Here is a 22967-nt window from a genome sequence, read left to right on the forward strand (position 1 = left end):
TTTATTTGTCATATAGATTTTATTTTGACACTTGCCACAGACACGACTGGAAATACTTAGTAGTTTCCGCACCAAATAATTTCACCTTCACCTAATTTCAAGGTTTGTTGCTTCGGCTAGCTGTGGCTGGCTGGCTGGCTGCTGGTTTGTTAGAATTGCTGGAAGGACATTTTGTTAGATGAAGCAGATTGCAACTGCACCCTTGCATTTATTGCAGATTACATTAAAATACATGATACACCTGTGGAAACTGCTTAATTAAACAAACGTTGTCTTTTTATGCATACGGGGTGGGCGAGAGAGATGGCCGATAAGGTATCCAGTGTCAGCGATGGAAAATGTACATAAACTGTAGTTGGCAGTCTCAGATCTAGGATCAGTTTGCCCTCTACCAGTCCCAGAAAGTATTCAGAAGGGAGAGAAACACAAAACTAACCTTAGATCAGTATTCTTTGAAAGGTAGCAATGATCCCGTGAAAACTCGCGATATCTACGGTTGACAGATTTCCCACTATTCTTTGCGGTGAGGCAATGCATCATAAGAAAACGGCCATGTCGTTGTGCTAGTAAACTGGTGGAAGAACGAACGAGCAATAATCTTTGTTAGAAGTGTGCAAACAGGACTAAATAACGTAGCTAGCTACTTTCCATATACTTTTGGAAGATATATATTTATTTCCCACACTCAAATAAAAAGGAAGACGGTATGAGTGGAGGGACACCCTACATCGGGAGTAAAATTAGCCTAATCTCGAAGGCCGAGATTCGCTATGAGGGAATTTTGTACACAATTGACACCGAAAATTCGACTGTTGCCCTCGCCAAAGGTAAGCTAAAACGTATACCTTGCAATCAAACAAGTCGATAAATTGAAAACACCGTTTTTTTAAACTAGCAATGAGGTGCAGGCATTTGGTCTGTCACTGTCAAATTGTTCACAATGCTAGTTAGCATAGCTAGTAGCTAGCTTTGTCGAATGCGTAATCATGCGTGTGGCAGGCTAGTTTAAGTTAGCAGAGCTAATTTAACGAGCTCGTTTCACTGCAAACGCTCTGGCCTGTTTCATTCATGCTTTGTTGGTGCATTGCTTAGCTGACCGGTTTATCACTTCAGCTAACTTGCACGATTAGATAGTAAACGTTAGCGGTTAATGTGGACGGGAAATCGTCTAGATAAAATGCTAACGATGTTGACCTTAAATTGATGGCTAGAAAGTGCAAGTTAGCTAACTAGCGACCGTTCTATTGTTGTTCCTCCAGTGGAAGCTAGCTAGTTGCCTGTTTGCACTAGTATGTGCATGCGCTCACTTGCGTTGTTTGTTTACGTCCTGCACGGCGTTTCATTTTGTCAATACTAGACTGTACAATGAATGGTGGATGATCTGGCAGGCAATCAATGTAATTTGTCTCTGCATTTGTTTATCCAAACAGTCCGCTCATTTGGTACTGAGGACCGCCCTACTGACAGGCCAATTCCACCACGGGATGAAGTCTTCGAGTACATAATCTTCAGAGGGAGTGATATCAAGGACCTGACTGTTTGCGAGCCACCAAAAGCCACCAGCTCCCTACCTCAGGACCCTGCCATTGTTCAAGTAAGCAGGACATTGATATAGTCAATGATTCATTGGCAAATGTATTTGCTGTTTACATATTTAATAGTTCTATATATGGTTGTCTAACATTTTGTTTTCCTCAGTCCTCTATTGGATCCACCAATGCGCCACCCCCATCATTCCAGTCTGTGGGCTCATATGCACCCTTTAGCGGCAGGGCTCCTGTCCCCCCTTACAGCCAGTTTAACCCCAGCCCCCTGGTGTCCCAGCAGTTTGGAGTTGTCGGTGGAGGTTGGTACATTCATCTTGTTGATTCGCCATTCTATCATCTCTGAGATGTCTGAAATGAAGAATTATCTTGAAAGCTCTTGTATTGTCAGTGTGTAATGCAATGCTGTTGGAGTTAGTACTTTTTTCTTTAACATATCTGCCACTCAATATCATGCAATTTTATGTTCTATGCAGTATCTTGCTTGCAGTTAACATCAGTGGAGAACTGCACTTGCATTATTATAATCACACAACCTGCTTTTGATCATGACTCTGTTCCAGTGCATTACACAAGTAATTGGACTAAGGGGTCTTCTATATGGGGGGAGTTGTGTTAAGAGCCCCAGCGCTCGGTCTGAACAGTAACATGTCACTTGGTTTTGGGGGCATAAGGATCTTATCTTTAATATCAGTGAGAAATAATAATTAAAGAAAAGGTTAAAATGATACACCTTTTTTATTGGGTTAGTGTTCCCACATGGCCATATCTCCATGTTACAGCGTGTGTTTATGGAAGACAGAGGCACTACCTGTGCTAATTAGCTATTTAGCATACTCCAAACACATGTGTAACTGTAGAATATGTAAGTCGCTCTGGATAAGAGCGTCTGCCAAATGACTTAAATGTAAATGTAGAAGGTTGCCGGAAATGTGACACTGAAAAATACTGTTTGCTTCAACTGTGATAAAGCTGGTTAAAAGTGTACAGTAAGTGTATATTTTGCAGTTGTGAAATAATTTTGAAAGTAAAGGGATTTGTTTCCAGAACCGTATTGCAATTTATAATCGATTTCATGTTTAAATTGAGTATCTGGGGCTCCCGAGTGGAGCAGAGGTCTGAGGCACTGCATGAGTGCTAGAGGTGTTACTACAGTCCCAGCTTCATATGTGCCACAACCGGCCGTGGTCAGGAGTCCGATAGGACCACTCGTAATTGGCCCAGCGTCATCCGGGTTAGGGGATGGTTTTGGCCAGTGGGGCTTTACTTGACTCATTGCACTCTAGCGACTCTTTGTGGTGGGCTGGGTGCCTGCAGGCTCACCACCCATGCCAGTTTCCAGCAGGGGAGGCTGACACATTGGTACGGCTGGCTTCCGGGTTAAGCTGGCGGGTGTTAAGGAGCGGGGTTAGGTGGAGTTTCGGTGGACGCATGACTTCGCCTCTCCCGAGCCCATTGGGGAGCTTCAGCGATGAACCAAGATCGGATAATTGGGGAGAAAGGGGGGTAAAATAATATATATATTTATATTGCTTATTTGGCTGTGTTGGCTGCCAGAGCCAGTCTACCTTTTTAAATATATCATATAATGTCCTTGGACCTTAAAGAGTAACAGTTGGTAGATAAAGTAACTCCTTGAAGATAAACTTCTCCTTAATGCAACTGCTGTGTCAGATTTCAAAAAAGCGTTTACGGCGAAAGCACACCATGTGATGATCTTGAGTACAGCGCTCAGCCGCCAAGTTGTGGAGTCAACAAAAGTCAGAAATAGCGGTATAAATATTCACTTACCTTTGATCTTCACCAAAATGCACTACCAGGAATCCCAGTTCCACAATAAATGTTTGTTTTGTTCGATAAGTCCACCTTTATGTCCAAATACCTCCTTTTTGTTCGCGTTTTAGTTCACAAATCCAAATGCACAAAGTGCGGGCACTAAGTCCAGACAAAGTCAAAGGTTCCATTAAAGTTTGCAGAAACATGTCAAATGTTGTATATAATCAATCTTTAGGATGTTTTTATCATAAATCTTCAATAATATTCCAACCGGACAATTCCATTGTCATTAGACAGGGAACAGCTCATGCCACGCGTGATAAACAACTCATGGCTTTCAGCTGAGCCACTTACTCGGAGTGCTCTTATTCTCTCTCCTTTCACAATAGAGGCCTGAAACAACTTTCTAAAGACTGTTAACATCTACTGGAAGCCTTAGGAAGTGCAATCAGACCCCATTTACACTGGATATTGGATAGGCAATCACTTGAAAAACTACAAACCTCAGATTTCCCACTTCCTGGTTGGATTTTTCTCAGGTTTCTGCTATACTCAGACATCATTCAAACAGTTTTAGAAACTTCAGTGTTTTCTATCCAACTCTACTAATAATATGCATATCCTAGCTTCTGGGCCTTAGTAGCAGGCAGTTTACTCTGGGCATGCTTTTCACCTGGATGTGAAAATACTGCCCTCTAGCCCCAAGAGGTAAACAGTACATCTTGGGCTAACCCCTGCCTTGTTCTCTAGGTCGCACCAGTCCCCAGCTGGACACTCTGAGGAAGAGCCCTTCCATGGAGCAGGCAGTGCAGACGTCCCCCACCACTGCCCCTGCTGCACCTGCACCAGTGGGACAAAGGAGCCCAGCTGGCCCATCAGCCAGGCCCATCACTACCCTGGGCAACCAGAAGCCTCCAGACATCCTGGAACAGAGGAGGGGTGAGGCTGGCAGGGGAGGCTGTAGCCAGGCTTGGCCTGAATGTCCACAATACACTGCTGTCACACAGACTAGTCTACATTGCCTGTTTAGAACAATTGCTTGATTGCCTATCTCTCTGTGAAGAACCTGGCCATATGGCTTTCTAGTTTAGAATATTGTTGCTCTTGACTGATATGCCAAAATAATTGCGAGTTTGGTCTTTTTATTTTGTGCTTTTTTAGGCCCTGAGGTTCAGAAAGTACACAGAACAGATTCCGAGCAAGGTGGTGGTGACAACCGGAATCACCGTCAATGTGGTGAGTTGGTTCTCATGAAATACCAGTGTACTTGTTAACCTGTTTTAAGCTCTCGCCCTAGCTTCTGTTGTACACTAGCTTACTAGTGTTAATGTGCCCATGTTTTTCTGTCAAAATAAGATCTATACGCATTCAAACTAAATATAATTTAAAGGTAGCTTTTCTATTGTTTGTCTGACTCTGCTGTCTTGTCTTCCCAGCCGGTGGTCCTCCCCCTCAGCGCCGTGGTCGTGGAGGTGGTCACCGTGGAAGAGGCCGCTTCAACCCACACAGGGACGGTCCCATGAAGTTTGATCAAGACTTTGACTTTGAGACTGCCAACGCTCAGTTCAACAAGGAGGAGATTGAAAAAGAGTTTCAGAGCAAACTCAAACTGAAAGGTACTATTTGTAATTATTATAGCATGTTCCATGCAGCAGTAATGTCATGGCCTAGCCTGGGTTCCTACCTAAATTCCCAGGCTGCCACTGTTGACTTGGAACTTGTCCATTTTTGTGTACTCTTTTTATCCTCTTATCTTAATCCAAGTTTATGAAGAAATGTTGTACCCCTTTTTTAATTGTCTAACATAGACGACAAGCCTGATAAACCAGAGAAGGCTCTTAATGGAGATGAAAAGGCAGATTCTGGCGTGGAGACCCAGAACAGTGAAGGCAATGCTGAGGAAGAGGAACCTGTGGTGGCCAACGTTTACTACGACAAGACTAAGTCCTTCTTTGATAACATCTCTTCTGATGATACAAGGCATGTCCCTTTTGCTCTCTTAAACTATTTTTCTATTTTTATTTGTGCTTTGTGGTATTGATAGTGTCTCATACTAATTGAAATCCAAAGCATGTCGGTTAGGTTAGTCTTTGGCATTAAAGGTCTCATTTTGTATTTACAGGAAAGCAGCTGAGCGATCTGGAGGTTCAGGATTCCCAAGAAGGCAGACTTGGGCTGAGGAGAGGAGGATGAATTCGGAGACCTTTGGCATTCCACTGAGGCACAACCGAGGCCGAGGAGGCTTCAGAGGAAGTCGTGGCGGCGTGGGCTTCCGTGGGGGCAGAGGGCGTGCCATGAGCAGAGGTTCCTTTGGACCCCCCCGCGGGGCCCCACCTGGCTTCAGGGGAGGATTCCGAGGAAGCAGCAGAGGTGGCCGGGAGTTTGTTGAATATGAATACAGGGTAAATCATTCCTTACAACACATGTAAAAAATATTGGTGATATTATATTTTATTATTCCAAAGTTAAATGTTCATAAGCACACACTCGCAACAAAGGACAGGACAACCCAACATCACACTTATAATGCAAGTAAAGTTCAATATGATGCAAGAATCTGCCTCCATATTATTAAAGGCTGGATGCGTGTTCAAGTCTAAACATGTTTTGCTTTATTCCAGAAGGATAACAAAGTGGCCGCGTAAGTGCACCAGAGAGATGGATCCACCAAGAATTGTAGCCCTTCATGGTCCAGAAATATTTGTCAAAAAGATTGACGACATACTCTGTAAATTTCCCATCAGCACTGGGGTTGACTGCTTGATTTCAACGGGTGTGAATGCAGTTTCTTTACCAATTTCATTTTTTTCTCCCAAAAATACAACAAAGGATTATAATGTGCTTTTGAGAATTTGAGCATTGTTTGATATTATACAGTAATCAGAGGGACAAGAACTTGTGTAAATATTGTACTCCAGTGGAATTATTCAGTATTTTTGCATCTATTTGAGTTCCTTTCTTACTAAAATTGTATTTGATAATGTTCTGTTGTGTAAAGATGTATGCAGAATCCCGCTGATACTGTGAGTACTTTGATCACTGAAAAATAGCTTTATTTTTGGGGGATATATCCTGCAATGTACCTTAGGAGCACTAAAATCCTACATAGCCTGTCGGGTCACAGTTTTTGTTTTTTATATTTTCGTAGTCTATTTCTTAGTAGCCGTTTATCCCGTGTTTTGACGTTCTGCTGTACTTTGCCAAGTTTCTTAAACTATTGTTTCAGTGTTCCTGCTAAAAGACTAAAATGTAAATGTTCATCAAGTAGATAAGTGGTTTACATCATAGGCTCACTTTTGTTGTTGTAGAGATCCTGCTTTCTAATTAAGGTAGTCAGTTCAGACCTTTAAGCTATTTATACAAGATCGGAGTAGGTCAGACATCCTGAAAACATTTTGGAGCGTTTTCACTAATCGGGATCATTTGTTTTATAATCTTACTGAATATTGAATGAATGTATTTCTACTGCATCACGATGTTATTTCTGCCCCAAAAATATTTTGTGGTTGCCACTTCTGGTTTTAGAAATGCATATGAATGAATTGATTCGGAGCTTTTGGGATGTTTTCTCTACCCGTAAGCATGCCCTGTGGTTCCCAACACCTGTCAATGCTGGTCACCAACTACAGGTCATGTTGGGAAGGACTGCAGTCCTTGTGATTCAGTGATGGGGTGAGCTGCACATATTTGCTCTGGCATATTTTTTTGTTAACATGTAGTGTTGGTGAAAATTGCTCTTTTTAGTGTAGTCGATGTCGTCAAAGGAGGCTTTTCTGCAACAATCATGGCTGAACTTGGAGCATCAGTCATTAGAAATGTCTATCTAGCCTTCATTTCCCCAGCGCTTGAATATGAAATAACTGCCATGTTATAACTAGCCGCTTAACAAGTGTCTATGGTATTAAATCATTGTTGACCTCTAAATGTTTGCCCTGCAAGAGAAGATGGCTGCTTCTGGCCTAGACTGCTGTGTAACCAGATTGATCTTGTCCCCAGTATGGAATATGACTGGGAGTATTGGGCTACTTATTCTGTTTGTTTAAAAACAATTTGCAATTCAACCAGTGTTACTGATGTATGTTGACATTTTTCTAGCAGACAATCTTGCTTTGCCTGATGGTCTATTTTCATGCTTGCCCCTTGTATGGTGTTGCATCTGAAAAAAAATCTTGTGTGCTCAACTCGAAACAAAGATGCTGGTGTTTTTTGTTTTTCAGTCCCACTAATGTAACTTCAGTGAATAATAGTATCATTCACCAGCTGTATTGACATTGTAGTAGCCTGGCACACAAGTGATTCTAACGTAAGCTTGTCCTGAAAAAAGAACATCAATTTGTTGGAGTGGCAATATGTTGGGGAGAGTAAGGGCTATATAACTTGGGAAAAATCTTCATCCATCAGAGATAATATTCTGCACAACTAGGTTTGAGTATACATTGATAGATTTATTTCAAGTCCAACCGCTAAGTTTACATGAGGTTGAAGGAAACAAATTCACTTGTTGGAAGAAGTTAGATGAAAAGTAGTGAAGTTACTCCAGGCCTTAAAACCAATCTACTAAGCTTCTGGAAGAATTCCTAGTGATCCAATTCCAGCATTTGTAATAAACCGCATCGGTGCTTTAAGCTTGCAATGTTTGTCCCTTTCCCCATGCTTGGGGAAGTCTATTGAGCACTGTCTATTGTCCAGCACTTGCAGTTTGGAGGATTGTCCATAAAATCATACCTCTTGGGGAGATTCAGATTTTTTTTAATGGGATATTTTCTTTTTATAAGATAAAGGGATGTGAACTGGATGTTGAGACCAGTGGATAAGGGGTGGATTTTTCAGCTGTTCTCACTTTTTGTCAGTATGTTTGGGAGTGCTAGAAGGAGGGTTATGCATTTATCTTTCTCTCAATTGACCTACAGTATGATGACAATATGTAAGCTGTACTATTTGAAAACACTACAAGATAAACCTGATCTAGAACATAAAAAAATGTTGGGCAGCTAGGCCAATATATCCTGTAGTTCATAAATGTGCAGTTTGACTGAATTGTTGTACAGATTGATAATACAGAGCAATGTATGTCAGCCTTAGCCTCGTACGAATCATCCTGATCCGTGAGCTCAGGATGGCTTGTATGGGGCTATGGCAACCTTGCCTTGTGATAAAACACAAAATAATGACTCCGAACAAGGATTATACACAGAAGCCTGGGCAGTTGCAATAACCACATCGGTGTAAGGTCCAGAGCTAATTTGAGATTTCAAACAGTACATATTGCTGTAAAGTTTTGATTACATTAGTTACTTCTTCCGACCTCTGGAATAATAAAGCCAGATATTGTTTCTAAATAAGGCAGTTGAACAGCATGGTGTACTTCAAGTGGGCCGACCCTCTGCAGACAGGTTTTTACTCTATAAAAATAAACAATTGTTCAATAGCCATCTCCTTGTTTTTATTATATTGACAGTCGAGTTGCCTTCCAAGAATTGTGGACACTACTCAGTTCACATATTTTTCAAGATTTTAGGCAAAATGTAATTATTGCCTTCTAGCAAACCTTCCAGGCTCATAGCATTTGTGTATGTCATTGTTTTATGACTTTTTAGTTACTATTTGAAATATGTTAATGGTCATGGTATTTTCTAGAGAAGGGGGAACATGTATATGTAGTTTGAACATGTATTTAAGTCATATATTTTTATAGACATGCTTCTGTGGAAAGCATTGGGTTGACTTTTACTGGTTTCATTAGATTTTGACATGCGCACTAGCACGGGCACGGGACGTTTTTTCACTTCGCTCCCTAGCTACTTCTCGTCCTACTCCTGTCGAAAACAACTGGATAGATGAACTTGATATAGCAGGAAGCATCAATTAGCCAATCCATAGATTCGCAGGATTGTATATCAGGGTAAAGACAAGGGGCTGGATTGAAATTGAACGGGCAAATGTTCGACTAAAATGAACGAAAATCCCTGTTTCCACTAGTTACCATAGCCACAAAGTCCGGATGGCTCTATCGTAAAAATCATGAAAACAGAAATTGGCCTTTGGGTCATAATTTAAGGTTCGGCATAAGATTAGCGATGAGGTTAAAATGTGGAACACCGTTTTGGTCTTAAAGCACGTGGTCAAAACGCGATCTCTTTAATGCTATGTGTGTAAAGTAAACAGGTCCAGGCGCTAAATTAACGCCTACACGCGTCAAAGGGCGTGCAAATGTGCTTGCAGGCGGTTTAACATGTGCTAAATAAACGTCTGCAAGCGGTCCTGCGCACGTCAAGTTGACGCCTACAGCTGCTAAATATACATCCACACACGCTAATTTAACGCGTTCTTTAATATGCAATTTTACTAGCCAATTTCCCTAGCTTCTCCTTTCAAACAGATTTCAGTTTGAATAACTTCCATTTTCCACTGCAAACAGATTTTGAAACTTCACAAGGTAACGGCTTTGTCTTTGACATTTTTAACTGAATCGTAAAGTTGATCAGCTAGTTTACAGTGGAAGGATCGGTTTCTCATCATTGACTATAAAATGCAGCTAACATTAACCTAGCACCAGGATCAGCAGTGCTTAGCATAAACTAAGTCAGATAATTGCTAGCTAATTTAGCTAACGCCGGTAGCCTCGAACTCCGGTCATATTATATTGTAATGATTAGATCATAAAGGAACAATTGTCCAGACAGAGGAATAAGTTTACGAATTGACGGTTTATTAACCCAACTTCACACAGGCTACTGTTAAGCCGAAGCTCACGCAAAATAAATGAAGGATATCCCACAAATCAACCGTGACCTTCTCTTGTGAAGCCCAGACATAAGAGAAAGAACAATGGCTAAACCTGGTCTTAACTTCCAATGCTCCATCCCCCTGCCCAACCCCCCTCCACGCCACTCCGCCAACCTCCAGGATGCCCGGCATCAGAACATTCCAGGCATTCCCATGATTGGCAGATAGAAGGTTGATTGGCATGTCGGAACCCGCAAACACTTGGTACTGTTAAGTACAACACAACCAACTAATAACCTAATACATAACACACAGCTGTCTGTGCGGATCGCTACAATATCATATAGTTAGCCTCAAACTTTGCACGGTCATACTGCTAGCCGCAGTGAACGTCATCGTCTTGTGTTTTATTAAAAGCCCTGCTGAAAAAAGCATGTAAACTATAACAGCCACGGAAACGTGTTAATACTGTAATGAAACGGAGGGAGCAGGTCGAGGGCTCGAAATTCAGCGCGCTATCGACTGCCGCAAAAGCATGCTCCGGCGGCACAGTCGATTTCCGCGCTTATAAATTCAGGGTTGTTACAATACTATCAAGGTAAATTACATACTAGCAAGATTGTTGCTTGAATGCCAGGGCCAGGCATACGTAGATTAGACAACGGAGATGCTCAAAATCTAGGTAGTTCTCCATTCCCGCTAGCTCGGGAATTAGCATGAACACAGAAAAGCTCACATAAAGCACATTTTGCGAGTCACAACCTTGTAAAACCGTTGCTAACGTTACATGTCAGCTTTTGAACAGAGTAGACTTTAATGTGCACGTTCACTTTTTGAATATTTATATTCCATCGAAGCTTATTTGGGTAAAATAACTTCAGGCATATACCCAGTACTTCTTCAAAGGAATAGGGTTCCCATTCCTTCCGCTTTATTTTCACACAATTGTGTCTTGCAGAAGGGAACCATGAAGAGGAGCTTGGAGTGGGCAAGGGGGAGGCTGATAAAGCAGCAGAGAAGACCTGATTCATCAAGTATCAATTTATTCAGGTGATTCTCACCTGGTTGGCATGCACAACACAAGGTATGCAACATTAAGCCCAATCAAATAGCCAATGTTATTAAAACGTGTCCCAAATACAGTCAAGCAGCGTTTGTCAGTTGTGTTAATGTTATGAACTACAAACAATCTATGGTTCTTGGGAGTCAATGAATCAATTGAAAATGACTACAATTAGACATTTTAAAACTGTGCCAGTAAAGATGACAAAAGTAATCTGCTCTTATGGTTCTGTTTACATTTTTTCCAGACACTTCAATCTGACACTCTTGTTAATGTTTGACGTCAGGCAAAACGTCTTCAGCCATCGTAGGACGGAGAGCCGCTGGTTGACATTTGATTGCTCCATGATATCGAAGCTTCTTACCATTTCCATTGCAGCCCAGTCAATATCGATTTTAAAAACCTGGAACAATAGATTGTGTAGCACAATGTACAACTCCAGTTTGCCTATTGTCACAACAAATGTCAATTATACATTTTTTGATAAGTCAGAGTGCATTTTATTTTATAGCTCTGCTTTCAACGCCATCCTGACCCACAAACTGGTTAGCAGACTCAGGGTTCTGGGTGTAAATCCTGTAATAACAAATTTTGATTTTTTTACATTATCATAAAAATGTGTATCCCCAGAATGGAGCTGTGGGACCTGACATAATGGTGATACGTCAGTCTCAGCGTAAACAAAACAAAGTAGATGGTGATACTTGACCATTCTCCCATCTACTGTACATTGACATGGAGATGATCAGCAGCTTCAAGTTCCTGGGCACCCTGATATCCTTTTCGGCCCTCAGTTACTTCACTCAAAGTCCCACTTGTGCTTCTCCACTAAACTTTCTGCACCACGACCTATGTACCAACTACAGTGTCTTTTGCCATTACACATGTAAATGAAATGTCCATATTTACTGGAATATTTATTTATGGTAACATAGTCCCTTGACATACATGACTTAACTACTTTGCATAATGCTCAGTTTACCCACTAAGAAATCATACATGTATTAAAATATTAAAGCTGCATTATCTATTACTGTGTCCAATTGATTCTGGTTGGTTGTAATGTTTTTGAAAACTTTCACTTACACAACTTTTTTTTGCTGATGGACAATCCTGTCAGAAACTTTAATATCAATTATTTTGGGACACATCACCAATTAACATTGGCTGCAGTACTTACTAGGTAGTCATGCAATAAACGTTTTGGATAATTCTGTTTTGGATAATTATTTAAATCAAATAAAATTGTATTTGTCACATGCGCCAAATACAAGGTGTAGGTATACCTTACAGTGAATGCTTACTTACAAGCCCTTACCAACAATGCAGTAAAAAAATAAATAATTAAAGAGCATTCTGTAAAATAATAGCAAGGCTATATACAGGGGATACAGAGAATGCGTGGGGGCACCGGTTAGTCAAGTTAATATACAGTGGGGCAAAAAAGTATTTAGTCAGCCACCAATTGTGCATGTTCTCCCACTTAAAAAGATGAGAGAGGCCTGTAGTTTTCAGCATGGGTACACTTCAACTATGACAGACAAAATGAGAGAGAAAAAATCCAGAAAATCATATTGTAGGATTTTTAATGAATTTATTTGCAAATTATGGTGGAAAATAAGTATTTGGTCAATAACAAAAGTTTATCTCTTTGTTAGCAATGACAGAGGTCAAACGTACGAGCTCGGGAGAGACAAAGGTCGAAAGCCTTGCTTCCTCCGAAACACAACCCAACCAAGCCGCACGGCTTCTTAACACAGCGCGCATCCAACCAGGAAGCCAGCCACACCAATGTGTCGGAGGAAACACCGGGCACCTGGCGACCTGGTCAGCGCACACTGCGCCCGGCCCGCCACAGGAGTCGCTAGTGCTGCGATATCCCTACCGGTCAAACCCTTCCTAACCCGGATTACGGCCAATTGTGCGTCGCCCCATGGACCTCCCGGTCGCGGCCGGCTGCGACAAAGCCTGAGCCTGTGCTCGAACCCAGAGTCTCTGGTGGCACAGCGATGCAGTGTCTTAGACCTCTGCACCACCCGGGAGGCCCTGTGAAGCCCTTTTTGTGCAAAGCAATGATGATGGCACGTTTTTCCTTGCAGGTAACCATTGTTGACAGAGGAAGAACAATGATTCCAAGCACCCACCTCCTTTTGAAACTTCCAGTCTGTTATTCAAACTGTCATCTCCAGCCTTGTCCTCGTCAACACTCACACCTGTGTTAACGAGACAATCACTGACATGATGTCAGCTGGTCCTTTTATGGCAGGGCTGAAATGTTTTTTGGGGACTGAGTTCATTTGTATGGCAAAGAGGGACTTTGCAATCAATCACTCTTCATAACATTCTGGAGTATATGCAAATTGCCATCATACAAACTGAGGCAGCAGACTACGAAAATGTATATTTGTGTCATTCTCAAAAGTTTTCACCACAACTGTACAGCTTATCATGAGATACTCTACCTCAGGCGAGCAATAACTCGAGACTTCCTTAGATGTCGTGCACCAGCTGATATTTACAAAAATACATAGTCCGCCGCCACTTGTCTTACCAGACGCCGCTGTTCCATACTGCCGGTACAGCATATGACCAGCCAGCTGTATGTTGATAGTGTCATCGTTCAGCCACAACTCCGTGAAGCATAAGATATTACAGTTTTGAATGTCCCGTTGGTAGTTTAATCTTGCGTGTAGGTCATCGATTTTATTCTCCAAAGATTGCATTAAAAATCAGTCATTTACAACATTAACAATGTATACACTGATCCTTTAGATGTTATTTTGATGGACAAAAATTGTGCTTTTAAAAAAACAAGGACATTTCTAAGTGACCCCAAACTTTTGAACGGTAGTGTATGTTATGGTTCACTCTTAGTTTTCCTTATCTCCACTGTGGAATGTCTGTCTTGATCCATCCACCTGTCTTCTTTGATAGTCAGGCCTTACCCCTTCATCCCATAGTTTTTTCCCTGTAATCTAATTTAATATGACTGAAGATGCAGAATTGTTTACCAGGCCCTGTCTAAGTATGACTGACTTGTTGAAACTTTGACCACATGCCCTCTATCAAATCAAAACTGGAATTTTAAAAAAGTATGCTCGACATGTATAGAATAGATCATACCTAGTTTGATGTTTCTGCAACAAACGGTGACTTAGTTTTATACCGCTTTAAATGGCATTTCATAGATTTGATGTATAAAATCAAAACAAAGGTTGTAAAAGTATGCCAGACATTTATAGAATAACTCATACCCAGTTAGATTTTTCTGTCATAATCAGTGAAAATGTTTGATTTTTATAGATGTTTCTATCAAAGCAAAGGTTGTAAAAGTATGCTAGACATTTATAAAATAAACCATTTCTATGTTACTGTGACAATCAATTAATTAGTTATTGATTTTTACAATTTTAAATGGCTTTTGGCGAATGTTTGAATATAAAACCAACTTTACCTCGTGGCAGTACTGCTGGTTTGCTTCTTGGCCTACATATCATACAAGGTGGTAGCTTTGTTAAACAAGTTGCCAGCTGTAACAGTTTTTTAAATATTTTCCAACTTTCAGTTGCTGGATGAAAATGAACAGCTGGTAAGGTGCATCAGAGTACCTTCAATGCAATGTGTATAGTAAGTTCAACTTCATCCATATCTATTTATTTCCCCTAGAGTTGTCAACCCTTCTCCTGGAGCTATTGGGTTTGCAGATTTTTAACCAGCTCTATACGAACACACCTGATTCAGAGTGGCGTAGCAAGATGTCACTACAGTCCCTGGTTCGAATCCAGGCTGTATCGCAGCTGACCTTGATTGGGAGTCCCATAATTGGCCCAGGGTTGTCCGGGTTAGTCCGTCATTGTAAATAAGATTTTGTTCTTAACTGACTTGCTACTCGCTTTTTTATCTATGCATAGTTTCTTTAACCCTACCTACATGCACATAGTACCTCGATTAACCTGTACCCCCTGTATATATAGCCTTGCTATTATTTTTTTACCTGCATTGTTGGGTAAGGTCTACACCTGTTGTATTTGAAGTTACTGATGAGTAAATAATTATGGTAGGGCTGGAACAACATCCCGTTGAGGAATAGGGTTGGCCACCCTGCCGTGTTAACTAACATACTGTAAACAACTTTTCTCCACCAGATATCATCAAATCTTGCACCGCAATATTGTTTACCTGGGAACCATAGCAGACGCCAGCCAAGCATGTTTTGTCCCTCAATGAAAATGCATTCATTGCTTGACTGTTTCAATTGTTTGTCGATGTTAACCAGTGACGGGTTGCAAATGGACTCAGATTCCAATTTTCAGATCCCCACCAATGGAGAGGCACCAACATTGACAGCCCAGAATAGATATAAAGCCATCCTACAATATGGGCAATCATTTCCTCTGAATTGATTCACATTTTTTGTTATTGAAAATAAAGTTTGCTCTTTTTTTCTGCCCAGGAGTTCTTTCCTGACCTAGTGCTGTAAAGTAACATGGGGTGCATTTAATATACACTGCTCAAAACAAAAAAATAAAGGGAACACTTATACAACACAATGTAACTCCAAGTCAATCACACTTCTGTGAAATCAAACGGTCCACTTAGAAAGCAACACTGATTGACAATAAATTTCACATGCTGTTGTGCAAATGGAATAGACAACAGGTGGAGTGGTTCTGCAGGTGGGGACCACAGACCACTTCTCAGTTCCTATGCTTCCTGGCTGATGATTTGGTCACTTTTGAATGCTGGCGGTGCTTTCACTCTAGTGGTAGCATGAGACGGAGTCTACAACACACACAAGTGGCTCAGGTAGTGCAGCTCATCCAGGATGGCACATCAATGCGAGATGTGGCAAGAAGGTTTGCTGTGTCTGTCAGCGTAGTGTCCAGAGCAAGGAGGCGCTACCAAGAGACAGGCCAGTACATCAGGAGACGTGGAGGAGGCCGTAGGAGGGCTACAACCCAGCAGCAGGCCTCTATCTCTGCATTTGTGCAAGGAGGAGCACTGCCAGAGCCCTGCAAAATGACCTCCAGCAGGCCACAAATGTGCATGTGTCTGCTCAAACGGTCAGAAACAGACACCATGAGGGTGGTATGAGGGTCCGACGTCCACAGGTGGAGGTTGTGCTTACAGCCCAACACCGTGCAGGACGTTTGGCATTTGCCAGAGAACACCAAGATTGGCAAAATCGCCACTGGCGCCCTGTGCTCTTCACAGATGAAAGCAGGTTCACACTGAGCACATGTGACAGACGTGACAGTCTGGAGACGCCGTGGAGAACGTTCTGCTGCCTGCAACATCCTCCAGCATGACCGGTTTGGCGGTGGGTCAGTCATGGTGTGGGGTGGCATTTCTTTGGGGGGCCCGCACAGCCCTCCATTTGCTCGCCAGAGGTAGCCTGACTGTCATTAGGTACCAAGATGAGATCCTCAGACTTGTGAAACCATATGCTGGTGCGGTTGGCCAAGGTTTCCTCCTACTGCAAGACAATGCTCGACCTCATGTGGCTGGAGTGTGTCAGCAGTTCCTGCAAGAGGAAGGCATTGATGCTATGGACTGGCCCGCCCGTTCCCCAGACCTGAATCCAATTGAGCAGATCTGGGTCATCATGTCTCACTCCATCCACCAACGCCACGTTGCACCACAGACTGTCCAGGAGTTGGCGGATGCTTTAGTCCAGGTCTGGGAGGAGATCCTTCAGGAGACCATCTGCCACCTCATCAGGAGCATGCCCAGGCATTGTAGGGCACGTGGAGGCCACACACACTACTGAGCCTCATTTTGACTTGTTTTAAGGACATTACATCAAAGTAGGATCAGCCTGTAGTGTGGTTTTCCACTTTGATTTTGAATGTGACTCCAAATCCAGACCTGCATGGGTTGATACATTTGATTTCCATTCATAATTTGTGTGATTGTTGTCAGCACATTCAACTATTTAAAGAAAAAAGTATTTAATAAGAATATTTCATTCATTCAGATCTAGGATGTGTTATTTTAGCGTTCCCTTTATTTTTTTGAGCAATGTAGTTTGGGCATACTGAGCTGTCGTAGAATATCATTACTCCCAACAGGTCAGTTCATGAACAAATCACCACCAGCATTCGGTCCCAGAATTGTTAAGTTTGAAATACACTACTACGGGTAGCCTCAGACAATGGCTATTATGCTGACAAAGGATTTCACTGAACTGCAATAGCCTGTCACCCCTCAAAGGATCATACTGTAATTTGTGACAGCATGAAGTCATAGAAAATACCAACATTCAATTGCTAGTCATTTTTATTATTTTTTTGTTGTTGCATTGCTGGTACACTTGGGAAGATTCAGTTGCCAGCTCAAGACAACAATAAGCAACATAAGCCAAGCGGTCCCCCTTCATACCTTCTGTCAGGGTAACATTCTTTTTTTTTTTGTAGATGCCACTAGTAAACCATTTTGACACAGCGGAAAGATGCTAATGGTTACAGTCCAAGGTCTATAAAGATGTTAAAAAAAAAGGCAGCAAAAGTTTGGGGAACAGACAAAGCAACACACCCTATATTTTGATTGTGCAAAGCACATAACTATAAAAAGATATATTTATGTATATACAGCAAACAAATCTGTGTAAACATGGTAAGTATGTTAGTTTTCAGAAAACATGGTGTCATTTCATAAATACAGGCAACATTGGCATCAGCAAACATCAAAAATGTAACATTCTGGGCATTTTAAATACAGCCCCGTAGCCATAGAAACATGGGCTAAAAAATACCCTACTAACAATGTTTTAGTGTTTAATGGCATATTTGGTAACCTTTAGATATATGGTGTAGTTAAACTCTGTACTAAAGAAATTAATGTGCCTTCACATCTTGGGGGGGGCGGTTGTAATATGGTAAAACATGTAAGAAAATACAAAAATAAGATTAATACTGTCAATATTTGTACAAGAAAATATTGTATTTTAAAAGGAACAAACATTAGGTTTGAGTTCGTCAGTCTGAAGCGAACTGCCAAATCAGGGAAAGAAAAATAAACTAATGCGCTTTTTGATCAGACTATCACTAGGGCTCGTAACTTTATTAATGATCAATATAATATTCTTACGTCTCTCAGCACCATTTATCTTCTGCACAACGCTTTGGTTGGAAAATAATATTGTGAAAGTGCTATTAATACCAACATGGCACATAGTTACTGCTATATTTTTTTCAATTACAACTCTGCAATGATTTATGTACGCTGAGCCTGCTCAAAGCCTCTTAATAAAAAGTAGTAAATTATTATTTATATTTCAACTTCAGTAATTTACAAGCTATGGAACAGTAGATGTTAGCTGTAATCAGTCAATTGACATGAGATTTGGCAGTTACAGCTATGTAGACAGTATATAATTATGGGGAAAACTGGAGTGTCTCGTTTAGAGCCCACCCCCTAAAATCTTATCCCTTACACATTTTCAGAAGGAGAAGAAAAGTGGATGATGGCCATGCATGTCTCAAGCTCTTGTCTGAGGAAACACAGTATAAATTGTATCAGGCAGACTAACTGCTGCCAGCATGACATGCATTGCTTACAACTTTTACATGGCAGTTTAGAATGTCTTTCAAATAGGGGGCATTTGAAATGGAAAAATACATACAAAATATTAAGCCAGTATGAACACTGCAATTTTGCCTTAAAACACATACTTAGACTAATGTTTTCAATTGAATGGTTATTCCAAAAGGGCAACATTAATAATGGTCGCAGCGGAACTTGCTTCAGAAATACAGCTACTCTATCATGCCAATGGACTCATTTGTTTGGTCTGTATCAGTACTGGTGAAGGTAGGAGGGCCTGTGCTCATGTTTGATGGGGAAGGATTTAAAGCCCTTGCTGATGGGTTTGTGCTGCTGTTGCTGCTGCTGGGTGTAGTGAGAGAAGCCAGAGGAGATCCCGGTGGAGGGAGGGCAGTCACTGGCAGTGGACCACACCGGCGACTGTAACATCTGCATGGAATCACTCCATTGGCTGGAAGGGATGTTCATCTGGTACAGGGAAGAGCTTGGATTGGGCATGGTGTTGTGTTGAGTGTGAGCGGAGTGCTGCCATGGGGCCTTTGGAGGCCAAGTTTTAGTTTTGCTTTCCTGTGGAGTAGAATGGATAGAAATGGGAGTTGATCAATATAATATCTTTAGCAAGAATAAATAAAAAGGGATTCAATATATAATATATATATATAATATATATATAATATATATATATAAAATATATATATATATACACACACACACACACACACACACACACACACACACACACACACACACACACACACACACACACAGTGAACGAGAGGGGCTTACATTTTGTGGCCCAATTACTGTGCTGCACACAGACTCCTAAGTACACACTTTCCTTACCTGGTTATTATCATCTCCCAAGTGATGGAGGGGAGGAGAGGGAAGGGTACACACCTCCTGCTCACCACAGCTGTGTTTTCTACAGGCAGAAGAGGAGACATGAAGCTCTACAGCACAATATCAATAGTTCACTTAATGAATAACAAAACAGGTTGTAGGGAAACTAAAAGAACAGTAATACACTATGGTGTACGTTTAACACATGGTGATTCAGTTGTACCTTCTTTGTTTGACGGCGGCAACAAGATCAGGTCCAGAGAACATGGAGAATAAGCTGTCCCCATTGGCTGAGGATGTCTCATCACTGGAGCTGGCAGAGTCTCCCTGATTGGCTGACCAGCTGCTGTTGACCGCCTCCCTGTTTCACATAAGTGGCATTCTCAGAACTACTTGAAACACTGAACATCTTGTTCTTACCATTCTACAAATCGAACATCACTTAGAGGCATGTAAGATTGATTGGCATACTTAATAGAGAGATGATATATACATAGAGTTGTGAATAAATTGTACTAGTAGGCATGTGTCATGTGAGATGGAGTGGTGTATAGAGCCTTGAATGAACGTACCCTGTAGTACTACTTTGGGCAGACTATATAGAGCCCTATGTCATATACAGAGATGTTAGGTGTTGATTATGATTGGGGAACGTACCCCTCGCTGTAGTACTCTGGGTGGGACCAGGTCCTGTGCTGCTCATCAGAAACGGGCCAGTTGCCGCGGGTGTTGCTGGGTCGACGGATTTGCTGCACCTGCCGTTTCTGCTGCATGGCCTGGCTGACTCCGGCAACATAACGCGCAAACTCGGGGTCAGAGCCAACTGCATATGAAAGGGAGAAAAAAAAAAAGTTCAGTTTGACATCCTCAGCTTTTCTCTGTGTGTTTGCACTCCACAGCTCAAACCATTCAGCCAGACTGTCTACCATAGCAGAAAAAGCACAATAGCCGTAAGTCAGCTGAACACAATGGCCTCCACTCAAAAAGAGTCTGCTGCACTGTAAAAACAGCAACTGACACATTGTAAATTCAGCATATAATTTAAAATGACAAATCAGAAATGCTGGTGGGGTGGGGGGGGCTCCGTCAGACAACAACCTACATTTACAGTGCATTTGGAGAGATTCTAGTAAGGTCATGTAGTTCAGAGTTTTTGAAAATGTATCTGAATGAGAGATGTAGCTATGAAGGATTTTCACTTCCTCCTCAGGTTGCACCAGATAATGGCCACTATTCATTCAGGAAATCATATGGAAATCACAGAAACTAGATCATATACTTTTCTGTCAGAAGTATCACACCCCAAAATGGCTTTAATGGTTACAATGAGATTATGTAAGCACATCTCCAAACCACAAAACCCCAAGAAATCAAAAGCAACCTATCCTTTCCAGGCATAATGACTGCAGTGCTAAACAGTAGTGTCTCCTTTTTCCTTCTCAGTCTTTTATGAAACAGCCCAGTCAACACAGCTCCAAGCCCCACTACTGACACAGTTCTCTCCTACCACGGAATCCCTGGAGGCTGTGAGCTGCCTGCCTGCCTCACCACCACAACCCAGACAACCTACTGATAATAGGGAGGGAAGGGCAATAACACTGTCCTAAAGGAGGCTACTTTTCTTTATCGGAGGTCAAGACACTGGCTCTCACCCTGGCTACACTTTGACCAACGATGTGCAGGAAGGAGCCAACTTTCATTGTTATTATATGGAGCCTTTGTAGTCGACTGCATCCTTCAACATGACAATATGCAGATCACACACTGCTCTGAAGTGTTATTATCAACCACCTAGGTTATGTTCAGTGAGGAACACCGTAGTACCTCCCCGTTTCACTCTGTTCCAAAATGTTCACTCCCTACTGAACACCACCCACATTAGTCAGAGGGAGAAAAATTACTCACCTGCGGGGTCAAAGGGCAAAGTGTCTCCCAGCACCCCAAACACTCCCTCGTTCTGGTCCCTGTTAGGCCAGGTGTTGTTGCGAGGACCTTGTGGCTTCTGCCCCAGCATCTCAGACATGACACTGTCCATGTAGGTGCTGACCAGCCCCAGGCTGTACAGGTCCGAACTCAGGTCTGGGAGGCCAGGTGAGCCCCACTGGCCAATGGGTCCAAGGGGGGAGAGCCCTGCTGGGGGAGGGGGGCCCTGGGGAGGAGGCTGCTGCTGGCTGGAACCACTCAGCCACTTGCTTGAGATTCTCTGCTGGGGAAGAGCCTGGGGTGGAGGCTGTTGGGAGGGCAGCTGAGGTGTTGCATGCTGCTGCTGACCAATAGGCTGGAGGAGGTGTTGGTAGTACTGCAATGCCTGCTGGGAGGGCTGCTGTGGTGGTGGCTGCTGCTGCTGTTGTTGTTGTTGCTGCGGCATACTCTGGGTAGGGGGCTGCAGTGAACTGTGGGAGACCGTTTGGGAGATGGGGGTTCGGTCGGTGGCTCCACTCGGGGGCTTCAGCTCGGCGGCGTTGGCAGACGCTACAGAGTTCCTCCTTTTGACCAGTGGGGAGGCTTGCTGGGACTTGCCCATGTTGAAACCTGAGAGAAAGTCAATGACGTCCTGCATCTCCTGGTCCGTGGGGAGGTTCATGCCCTGGTCGTCACACACTGAACCGTTCTGGGGTTGGGTCGGGTCGAGGTTGCTGGACAGGTTGCCCAGCTGTAAGATGCTCTGCAGTCTCCCGTCTACTGCGTGACCCAGGCTCTTGAACTGCTTGTCTTCAGAGCTGCTGCTAGAGGAGAGCATGCTATGGGACGGGGTGCTGGGAATGGAGTAGCTGCCCCCACCACCACTGGACACAGAGCTGGAAGAGGCCTTCTTTGTGAATTTGGAAGTTAGCTTGGAGATAGTTTTGGGCAGGCCACTGTAGGCTTTGGAGCCATTTCCAGAAGGCAGGTCTACCTGCATCCCGTAGTCAGAGCTCTCCCGCTGTAACTGCATCTGAATGGTGGGCAAGGCCTGTTCTCTGTGGAGGGAGAAGATAATAAGCATTCAATGGCATGGAAAATTACAATAGCTAGCTAGCTTTTTCAAGATTTTCTTTCAGGGCAAATGTAAACTAAAGCTTGAGAATGAGAGCTACACCTCTGTCAACCAATGCAAACACACAGCAGGTTGATTCTTTCTCGGAATTAAAAATGCAAATGTGAAAATGCCTTGGACAATACACATCCACTCACTTGCACTCCTTCCACCTATTGATGTCAAAGACGGCGGTATATAGCACGTCCACCAGGCCGAGGGTCTTCTCTGGGTCCAGACTCCGCTGCAACAGAGACATGGTGGCTGGGTCCTCTTTCAGGCACCTACACACAGGACAGTCAGGACACAGCACGACTGGCATGTCCAACATAACACAAATACATTCATAGAAGGTCTGTTAATACTTCACTTTAGTGTCCAAATATGATAGTTGATTGAGTCCAGTGTTGGCTTATGTGGATAGAAAGTATGTAGTTTGCCGATTTAGCCAATTGTA

The 22967-nt window shown here is 42.5% G+C and overlaps 2 protein-coding genes and 1 long non-coding RNA gene across 6 annotated transcripts in view; 2 read left to right on the forward strand and 1 right to left on the reverse strand.

Annotated features, from left to right (window-relative positions):
* The first annotated feature begins 522 nt into the window (after positions 1-522).
* Positions 523-8748, forward strand: LOC135550861 (protein LSM14 homolog A-like). Of its 2 annotated transcripts, none has more exons than XM_064982039.1 (9): positions 523-827; positions 1431-1594; positions 1699-1846; positions 4071-4259; positions 4482-4556; positions 4757-4936; positions 5129-5300; positions 5443-5722; positions 5942-8748. In XM_064982039.1, exons 1-9 carry the CDS (start codon positions 707-709, stop codon positions 5963-5965), a joined length of 1353 nt encoding a protein of 450 aa, XP_064838111.1. In that variant the 5' UTR covers positions 523-706; the 3' UTR covers positions 5966-8748. The 2 variants fall into 2 exon arrangements, with proteins under 2 accessions (XP_064838111.1, XP_064838121.1); XM_064982049.1 differs by having other exon boundaries at positions 5945-8748.
* An 823-nt stretch (positions 8749-9571) lies between these two features.
* LOC135504258 (uncharacterized) lies at positions 9572-12210 on the forward strand. The gene is made up of 3 exons (XR_010450121.1): positions 9572-9756; positions 11005-11130; positions 11357-12210. It is a non-coding gene; the product is annotated as an uncharacterized LOC135504258 (long non-coding RNA).
* Positions 12211-17370: 5160 nt separating this feature from the next.
* LOC135550871 (granule associated Rac and RHOG effector protein 1-like) overlaps positions 17371-22967 on the reverse strand; it is a 51090-nt gene continuing 45493 nt past the window's right edge. For all 3 annotated transcript variants that reach the window (XM_064982061.1, XM_064982069.1, XM_064982078.1), the window contains exons 9-14: positions 22669-22794; positions 21400-22454; positions 20152-20317; positions 19718-19855; positions 19498-19576; positions 17371-19221 (exon numbers count right to left, since the gene is read on the reverse strand). In XM_064982061.1, the coding sequence (XP_064838133.1) occupies positions 18907-19221; positions 19498-19576; positions 19718-19855; positions 20152-20317; positions 21400-22454; positions 22669-22794 (1879 nt within the window). In that variant the 3' untranslated portion in view covers positions 17371-18906. The remainder of the gene's footprint in view (positions 19222-19497; positions 19577-19717; positions 19856-20151; positions 20318-21399; positions 22455-22668; positions 22795-22967) is intronic.

The sequence above is a fragment of the Oncorhynchus masou genome, chromosome 1, assembly GCF_036934945.1.
Source record: "Oncorhynchus masou masou isolate Uvic2021 chromosome 1, UVic_Omas_1.1, whole genome shotgun sequence".
NCBI lineage: Eukaryota > Metazoa > Chordata > Actinopteri > Salmoniformes > Salmonidae > Oncorhynchus > Oncorhynchus masou.